This window comes from Tupaia chinensis, unplaced genomic scaffold, assembly GCF_000334495.1.
Source record: "Tupaia chinensis unplaced genomic scaffold, TupChi_1.0 Scaffold143796_1, whole genome shotgun sequence".
NCBI classification, from domain to species: Eukaryota; Metazoa; Chordata; class Mammalia; order Scandentia; family Tupaiidae; genus Tupaia; species Tupaia belangeri.
In genome coordinates, this window is record NW_006203646.1 from 7,113,856 (window position 1) to 7,123,627 (window position 9,772).

Genomic DNA, 9,772 nt, shown 5'->3' on the forward strand with positions numbered 1-9,772 from the left:
CCCTACACCCTCTGTTTAACTGCTACGTCCAACACCTATAGGTGTTCAGTGGAAACAAAAAACTTGAATCTGAAGGAGTCAGGTTAGAAATCAGTCTGTGAAAATATTCTTAGCAGACCTAGGAATAGCAGAAGTGCCTCAGACACTTACGTAAGGTTGAACTTGAAGTTGAACTGCCAAGTATTGATTCCAGACGGATATTCTCCCTTCTCATTTGTGAATGTAAGGCCCAGTTGGATAATTTTTAAAAGGTCAACATTGCACCGCAGAAGCTGATACTGGTAATCTATGGAACTACGAAACTCGCCAATTGGTCGCACCACAACACCTGGAAATTCTGTGTCCTGGAAAACAAAAGATTCTCTCATTGTAAGGTTTCACAAAACGTGTATGTCAAATTGATAATTCATAAATAAAAGTTCACCTCAATCTATAAAAAAAGTTAGGTGACATGCCTCAAACTTACACACAAATATCTATCTTAAAATGCTGATCTTGGGACCAGCAGGTAGCATGGTGGTTAGGACGCTAGACTCACACATGGCTGATCACGATTTGAGTCCTGGACCTGGTGGATGGCTTTCTCTCTTTCTCTCTCCCTCTCTCCCCGTGGTCAAATTAAAAATAATAATAATAAATTAAATTTTTAAATTCTAAAAATTTTTTTTAAATGCTGATCTTGTCAGTAACAACTGAAGAAGCACTGGAATCAGGAAAAGAACCTAAACAGGATATGAGCAGAAGTAGCTGAGAAGTAATTGACTAGGAAGACGTCTAGTCAATTACTACAGTGAAAACAATACATGAATACAAATATGAATATAGCTGGGGTCAGCACGCAGCACGGTAGTTATGGCGCTGGACAATTTGATATAGTCAACCACGGTTCAAGTCCCAGACCTGGTGGCTTCCTTTCTCACTTTCTCTCTCTCTTTCTCTCTCTCTCTCTGTGTCTCTCTCTGGTCAAATTAAAATAAATGAATGAGGGGCCGGTAGGTGGTGTGGTGGTCAGGGGCTGGATTCCCACATGGCCAACTGTGGTTTGAGTCCCGAACCTGGTGGCTTGTTTTCTCACGTTTCCTTTCACTCTCTCTCTGTCTCTGTCTGGTCAAATTAAAAAATAGTAACAAATGGAATTAAATAAACAAATAATTCGTTTAAAAAATTAAATAAATGAATGAATAAAATAAGTAATTCTTTAAAAAATACGAATATATAGCAAAGAACAAATAATAAAGACCCATGTTCAGCTTGAGAGAAGAGACTAAAACAAGATCATATAATTCTGAATACCAGGCTAAAGAATTAATTCTGTAATATCTAAAAACGAGTCAACAACTCCAAGGAACTAATACAAAGAAATAAAGTGAGCTAGGAATGAAACGATAACACGTGATGGGGACTGGAGTGAAAGAAAGACCACACCTATCTAAAGGAGTCCCTTAATACTATTTTCTCCAGCCACTCAACATCAGTCAGGAATATGGCAATCTTCCCAGTTTTTTCAGATATCCCAAAAATCTGGAATTTAAGTGAGGTCTCTTGATTTTTTAAATGCTGGCAATAATTTTTTTTTCTTTTTTAAAGATTTGATTTATTATTATTATCTTTTTTAGCTTGCTATAGTCATAAGAGAGAGTGAGAAAGAGGGAAAGTGAGAAAGTGAGCTGCTAGGTCTGGGACTTGAAGTGTGGTTGGCCATGTGGGAGTCCAGTGCTCCAACCATCACGCCACCTGCTGGCCTGGCCACAAATTTTTAAAAACTATTTACAAGGGACTAGCAGTTGGAATAATAGCTGTGTCGCTGGATTCCCACGTAGTCAACCGTGATTCGAGTCCTGGACCCAGTGGCTTAAACTCACGTCAGGCGCCCGTGTATGCATGCCCAAGATCCCAAGAGGAGAACGGAGGAGAAGGGATTGCAGCGTGGCCATGTACCTGGGGGTGATTTCTCACTTTCTGTCTCTCTGTCTTTCTGGCAAGTGCATGCACGCTATAGCAAAAACCTCTCAAAAAAAAAAAAAAAATGTTTACAATACTGTATAGCCAAAGGCCAGTGGGCGGCATGATGATTAAAGTGCAGGACTCTCACATGGCCAACCTCGGTGTGAGCCTCAGATCTGACAGGTTGAAAATCACACCAGGCACATGTGAATGTGTGCCCAAAATCCAGAGAGGAGAATGGAGAAGGAACTGAGGTGTGGCTATCCCCCAGGGGGAGTTTTTATATTGTCTCTCTCTCTCTCTTTTCTGGCAAGCAAACACCCCCTATGGGGGGGGAAAAAATCTTAAAAAATAAAAAATTCACACCTGTGGAAGAGATGTGATTTATGGGCTGATATGACTGCTTATGGGACCAACAGATAGTATAATGGTTACGTCGCTGGACTCCCATATAGTCACCCACAGTTTGAGTCCTGGACCCAGCGGCTTCAAGTTCTCGCCAGGCACATATGTATGTGTGCTCAAAATCCCAGGAGGAGAATGGAGAAGAGATTGCGGTGTCGTCATTCCCCCGGGGCGGTGATTTCTCGCTGTCTCTCTGACAAGCGCACACGCCTGATAGCAAAATCTCTCTCAAAAAAAAATACTTTCAAACAGAGTAACATTACCAAAAAATCTAAGATACTAAAGGTTATATTCAGGGGTTGGTGGGTGGTGTGGTAGTTGAAGGCACTGGACTCCCACATGGCCAATCATGAGTCCCAGACCAGGTTGCTTGCTTTCTCACTTTCCCTCTCTCTCTTTCTCTATTTTTCCATGTTTGTCTCTCTCTGATCAAACTGGGAAATAATAATGATGATGAATAAAATTAAATAAAAAATTTCTTTTGGAGAGCTTTTTGCTATAGGGCATGCCCCCTCACCAGAGAGGCAGACGGAAAGTGAGAAATCAACCCCCGGGGGGATGGCCACACTACAGTCCCTTTTCCTCTATTCTCCTCTTGGGATCTTGGGCACACATGCACACACGCCCGGTGTGAGTTTAAGCCACCGGGTCTGGGACTCAAACCACGGTTGAGTTCAGCAACCTGGGAGTTCAGCAACATAGCCATTATACTAACTGCTGGTCCCAATAAAATAATTTTTTCTAAAAAAGTTGTATGCTTCTCAGAAACACTGGTTACCTTAATGTTTCATAAACACAAGCTTCTATTAAGTTTAATTTACCATGGAATTAATGGAATACAATCATTACTTTTCAAAATCTAACATTAAAATCCCCTACACCCACAGAACAGGGAGTCAAATACAGCTGAGCTCCTTACCATGGCGATGTAGCTGTAACTGAGCACGATCTCTCGGATCTTCCTCATCTCTTCTTCCAGATTGCTGGCCCAGACTTCGCAGATAACCTGGCTGTTCTCCACAAGTGCCGCAGGCATCGTGCAGAGACCTGGGAAGTCCTGTTCCACTAACTGCGTGAGAGGACAAGCCAGACAGTGTGTGATCTGATCTAGAGTCAAAAATATTTTGAAATCATGTAAGTTTACACATTGGCATGGTGAGTCAACAAAGACACCAGAACAATATTTTGTCATCACTTCATTAGTTTTTTTGGTTTATTTTTTAAATAAGTATTTTATTTAACTTTATGTATTTTTAATTTGACCAAAGATGGAGAGAGAAAGCGCACGAGGGAGGGAAAGTGAAAAAGCTGCAGGTCCGGGACTTGTACTGAGGTCCACCATGTGGGAGTCCAGCACCTTAACCACCCCGCCACCTGCTGGCCCCACTTCATTAGTTTTTTTTAACCTGCAGAAATTTTTGCCCAAGCTACCCTTTAGCAAAGGTGAAACCAATAGCCTGAACCAACCTTCTGCACACTGACTACCTAAAGACCGAAACAGTCCCATGACCACAAAATACGCCCTCCTCCATGACTTCCACGTCACTATGCCCAGAGACCAATTTATGAAAACATGCCTAAAGTAATCACTGTAGCCGGAATCTCGTTTTTTTTTCTTCATAGTCTAAAAGTCAAATACAACTAGAGATAATTAACTAACTTTATGTACTGGGTCATCGGAAAAGTCACGACGTATTTCTCCATGATTTTCTGTGCAAAAATGTCATGACTTTTCCAACATCCCAGTAATACTTTAGATCTATGAAAATGTTCATGACATGAGAGAATTAACTAGCAAAAACCAACCTCACTTGCTATTTTCTTTTTTTTTTTTTTTTGAGAGGTTTTCACTATAGGGCGCGTGCGCTCGCCAGACAGACAGAGAGAGACATAGAGACAGAAAGCGAAAAATCACCCCCCAGAGGGGATGGTCACGCCGCAATCCCTTCTCCTCCATTCTCCTCTCGGGATCTTGGGCACGCACGCACACGCGCCCGGCGTGAGTTTTAAGCCACCGGGTCCGGGATGCGAACCGCGGTCGACTACGTGGGAATCCAGCGACATAGCCATTACGCTAACTGCTGGTTCCCGCTCACTTGCTATTTTCAACCATTAACCATACTGAAAATCAAAATTTCAGTTATTAATACCTACTTTAAATAAAACCTCTCCAAAAATCAGGCCAGGTACATGTGCATGCATGCCCAAGATCCTGGAAGGAGAATGGAGAAGGGATTGTGGAGTGGCCATCCCCCCTGGGGGATGATTTCTCACTTTCTGTCTCTCTCTCTGTCTCTCCAGCAAGTGCATATACCCTATAGCAAACATTTCTCTCCAAAAGGGAAAAAAAAAATCAGCAGATGCAACAATAAGAATCTGAAATCAAACAAAATTGGCATTCTCAAGTGTCATTATTTCTCTGAGAAACAAATCTGTTGGATTGTGACCCTTGAAGATTCCATTTATTCAAAGTACCCTACAGCTCTACAGACGTTTCCCTGAAATTACAGTTTTTTGTTTTGTTTGTTTTGAGAGTTATTTTTTTGCTATAAGGATACATGCACTTGCCAGAGAGACAGAGAGAGGCAGAAAGACAGAAAGCGAGAAATTACCCTCAGTGGGAATGGCCACGCAAGAATCCCTTCATTTCCATTCTCCTCCTGGGATTCTGGGCATTCATGCACATAGGCCTGGCATGCATGATTCAAGCTACCAGGTCTGGACTCGAATTGCAGCCAACCATGTGGGATTCCAGCACCTTAACCACTACACAACCTGCTAGACCCCAGGTAGAAACTTCTTAAAAGCAAAAATCCATTTATTCTCTTAATTTTTGTTCTATTAAGACTGACACATGAACAATGAAAAACACTGGGAAAAAAACAGAAGCTCAGAATGTGTAATAAAATTCCACTATCTGACCATAATCTTTAAAATGCTGGGAGCCCACTCCACGGCTCAGCAGTAATGCACTGCTCAAGAGAAGCCAGGTCCCCCGGGGCTACTCGGATTCGCTCATTTGAATCCCCAGCCCAGTCAGCCTGGAACCCGCTGTGCACACAATGAATGTCCAAGACGGGTCGTGCTGGAGACTGGAGGAGGGGGATCAGTGCACGACCAGACCGTGTGGACGCTCTCTCTCTTTCTTATGTGTGCATCCTCTATCATGAGTAAAGAAAAAAGGGAAGGAAAATGCTGGCCCATCCCCTAGCACAGCAGTTAAGCACTTGGGCAGAGGAGGCTGGATCCCGCAGAGCCAACCAGAGTCAAGCCCTGGCCCAGAGGGCTTGAAAAAAACAACCCAGAAATACATGCTCGGGATGCCAATGGGATGGAGATTTGGAGAAAGCAGGGTTATGATGTGACTAGGCCCACTGTGGGGCACTTCATTTCTGTTTTTCTCTTACCAGTACAAGTGCCAGCTGGCAAGAAAGAAAAGAAAAAAGAAGAGAGAAAAGAAAGGAAGAAAAAAGTTGAGGGGCAGGAGGGAGGAAGGAAGGAAAGAGAGAAAGAAAGAAAGAAGGGAAAAATGTTGGGACTCAGAATTTTAGATTCGTAATTTTGCTTAACATTTTCCCCTGGGGACCAGCAGATGGTGTAATGATGATGTCGCTGGACTCCCACATGGCTGACCACCGTTGGAGTTCCAGACCCAGCAGCTTGAAATTCAGCTGGGCTTGTGGGTGCATGCCCAAAATTCTGAGAGGACAACAGAGAAGAAATTGCGGCATGGCCATCCCCACTGGCGGGTGATTTCTCGTTTTCTGTCTCTCCAGCAAGCCCAGATATCCTACAGCAAAAATATCTCTCTAAAAAAAAAGATTTACCAGTTCAAGGCCCAGACCTGGTCACTTGCATTCTCACTTTTCCCTCTCTTTCTCTGTGTCTCTCTGTGTCTCTCTGAGTACATGTGCCCTATAGTAAATTAAAAAATAATAAATTTTTAAAAAAAAGAGCTTAAAACTATTTTCTAGGGGTCAAAAGTGGCATGGTGGTTAAGGAGGGAGCTGAAATCCCACATGGCCAACTATGGTTCAAGTCCTGGACATGGTGGCTTGCTTTCTCATTTTCCCTCTCTCTCTCTGGTCAAATTCTAAAATAATAAGTAAAATTAAATAAGTAATTTTTATTATTTATTTTTTTATTTTTATTTTGGTCAGAGAGAGACATAGAAAGAAAGAGAGACAGTAAGAGAGAAAGCAAGCCGACAGGTCCAGGACTTGAATCATGGTCAACCATATGGGAGTCCAGCACCTTAGCCACTATGCCACCTGCCAGGCCCAAATAAATAATTCTTTTAAAAAATAACAACAATATTTCTTATGCCCATTTAATGTTAAATCAGTGCCACTTCCTTATTTCCCTAAATGAAACAATGTACTTCCTTTTTGATGCCATTTTAAACACAACAACAAACTATATACTTTACCTAGAAGTGGGTATACTCCCAGACTCTGAGAGATGTTCCATAAAAGCAAAAAGAACAAAAGGGACACAAGCAAAAAATCCCTTTGGCCTCTACCAGAGTTTGTTTTTAAAAAGCTAAGGGCTGTTTAAAAGCTAGGCATTGTTATACATCTGACAAACGCAGAATGCACAAGCCAGACCACTGGCAAAAATATGCAGGACATTCTAGCGCCAAATGCTGGGTGAGGGATCTATGGGGAAATAAATAGCTTGCAAGCCCCTAAATGCAGTGCCCCTCAAAAACTTAACAAGTCAAATTACTACATGTGCTGGCAAAAAAAAAAAAAAAAAAAAAAAGGGACACAAAATGGCAGTTTAAATAATAAAAGCAATTCTGCCTGCCACTTTCCACCACTCAGTGAGCACATCCCCTCCCTCACTCCGTTTATCTTCCTCTTCAACTCAGTGGGAGGGGTGAGTGCATCTCAGTGCCGCATGACCACGCCTTCTCAATACTATCTGTACAGTATAGCCCCTAAAGGTAACCTAATTACTTTTCTTGGATTCCAACCAAAGAAACAGTAACACGTTCCAAAGATAAAGGAAAAAATTACCTGTTGCATTTACTGGAAAAACAGAATAGCGATCTCAACCAAACGCTGCACCTTCCAAACTAATTGTTAAGGATAACTTTGATCACATACAGTGTTTGTCTCAAAGACTGACTTTAAATTTCGCTTCCCACATGAGCTACATATGAAAATGCAAGAGGGAAAGGTGTTCGCAAACACACATTCCTAAGAATTATGGAGATCCCTGACCTGTGCTGACTTGCAGTGTAATCAATTCTGACCGCTCTGGATGACTACAGTGTGAACTTCTGTAATACTGAGTTTCTTACTTACGCAGGAAAGTTCTGAAGAGCAACCAATAACAAAGCCACCGGGAAGTTTTTATGCAAGCAATTCAGAGAATCAAGCCTTCCTTGAGAAAAGAACATCTGAGTGTCTGTGTGGCTTTTCTGGTTTTGTTTGGTCTAAATGTGCAAGGAAACATTAAACATCACTTCCCTATTCTAGAAGACTGAACAAAGGCTTTGCTGTGCACGACCGAGATGGAAAAGGAAGTAACAAAGCGTTAGAAGAAATGGCAGCAGCGAGGAAGAGGGTCCCCACTGTGCACGGCCGCCGCGGTCCTCCAGCCCTCCAGCCCATGCCCACCCCCCCGCAAACGCAACCACAGTGTCTGTAGACACCGCCCTGGACCAAGTCGCGGTTCAACCCGTTCTTAAAACCACCCGAGTGGCCAAGGTCTGAGAGCTGGCTCCTCCAGAGCAACGGTCCTGGCTCAGCCAGCCACAGAAGAGCAAGGGAAAGTTATGGGGCCGCAAGAACTAAGGAGGCAGCGGGGAGTTAGAAGGGGGAGGCTCGCAAGGTTCCAAACTCAGGTCCTCTCTATTCACTCTCCCGTCCTCGTTCTCTTCCCGTTCAGGATCACCCTCGCGCTTTAAACCATACTTAACCCTTCCCTCCTCCTCAACACCCATTCCTTTTTTTCTTCCTTTTGATAAAGCAAAAATATAAAACTACAGGCCGTAGAGCCAGACAGTCCCAAGTTCGAAGCCAGACCAAGCCAGTACTAGTGGTGTGGCCTTGCATAAGTTACTTAACTTCTTTCGAGCCTCAGTTTTCCTATATGGTAAAATGGGCTTGTAGCACTATGCACCTTGGAGGGGGTTGTAGATGTTTAGAGAATGAAGCATTTAAGGTTCTTTTCAAAGACCTGGCACGTATCACAAAATATTGTTACCGTGCGGTGGTGGTCACCATTACTACTATTCGGCGGGATTCCAACACACACACACACACACACACACACACACACACACGCCCCTATTCCCCTTACTCCTACAGGCCCCCATGTCTTCCCACACTTTTTCATCCCATGCTCCTCCCTCCAAAGCGCGGGCCAGCTTACCCTGACCGACAGGGCCCGCGAAGCACGGGCTAGCGGGCTGGCGGGTGGACTCCCCGGCAGTGGCGGCGGCGGCGGCAGCGGCCCCCGACCCGAAGCTCTCCTCCCTCTGCCCCGGATCTGCTCCTAGAACCGAGCAGGCCAGTGAGATCGGAGCCCCCGTGCCCAGAGCGGCCTTACGTACCACCCACCAAACAACCTGGCTGCACCACTCTACCCACCGATCCTCCCAACTCGGCTGCTCTCTTGCGTCACTCCAGACGCGCGCGCGCCTGATCATGCCCGCCCCGCCCACTTTGCGCGCCCCGGCGACTCCGTGCGTGTTCGCTCAGCTCGCGCGCTAGAAGGGACAACGCGCAGGCGCAGAACCGAGAGTTCGCCGCGAAAAGTGGGGCGGGGCGGCGTCGGAGGACGCCTGCGGAAGGCAGCCCGCCCCAGACTGTCTTCGCGCGATTAGCTACGCTGAGTCAACTCAGTCACCAACACAATTCCTCCTTTTCGGTTCTCTTTCCACGCGCCCGAGGGGAGGGGCGTGGTCTAGAGCGAGCCCCCGCCCGTGGGCGTGGCCTATAAAGACCAAAGGCCCCAGCAAAGGGCGTGGCTGGCGTGGCCAAATCCTCCAAATTACGACGCCTTCTCCCTGCGTGGACAGACCGTTAAAATCTTTGGCAAGCGGGACCCAGGAGGAGGTTGACGGGGGAACGCCTGTTCCCTCTTTCTGCACTCGGGCGGCCCCCTGGGGTCTATCACTTACAAAACATCTCACGGGTTCCTTTCTGGCAAACAATTAGTCGGGGTGAGGCGCACCCCAAAACCGAGTCTGGGTGACGTCCGCCAAGGCCCGCCTCCCTCCTCGCCTCACAGAGCCGGGCGCCCAGCGTCACCATAGCAACCGGCCTCCCGGGCCGGCTCGAGTTACAAGGAGCACGGCGGCTCCCGGGGGACGATGGCGCCGGGGCTTTCGAGAAGCTCCCGGACCTCCGCGGACGCCGAGCCGCCTCGCCAGATGCGAGTCTCGAGAGCCGCGGGCCCCGCCGCGCCC

The 9,772-nt window shown here is 45.7% G+C and overlaps 1 protein-coding gene across 3 annotated transcripts in view; it reads right to left on the bottom strand.

The window, feature by feature from the left end:
* The window catches only part of CNOT8 (CCR4-NOT transcription complex subunit 8), a 37,974-nt gene extending 28,360 nt beyond the window's left edge, over positions 1 to 9,614 (bottom strand). The window contains exons 1-3 of one of the 3 annotated variants that reach the window (XM_027766953.1): positions 9,485 to 9,614; positions 3,269 to 3,456; positions 151 to 344 (exon numbers count right to left, since the gene is read on the bottom strand). In XM_027766953.1, coding sequence (XP_027622754.1) covers positions 151 to 344; positions 3,269 to 3,456; positions 9,485 to 9,491 — 389 coding nt within the window. In that variant the 5' untranslated portion in view covers positions 9,492 to 9,614. Of the gene's footprint in view, positions 1 to 150; positions 345 to 3,268; positions 3,457 to 8,733; positions 8,946 to 9,484 lie in introns of those variants that run through there. The other 2 variants (XM_006165102.3, XM_006165100.3) reach the window with 2 other exon arrangements.
* Positions 9,615 to 9,772: the final 158 nt, after the last annotated feature.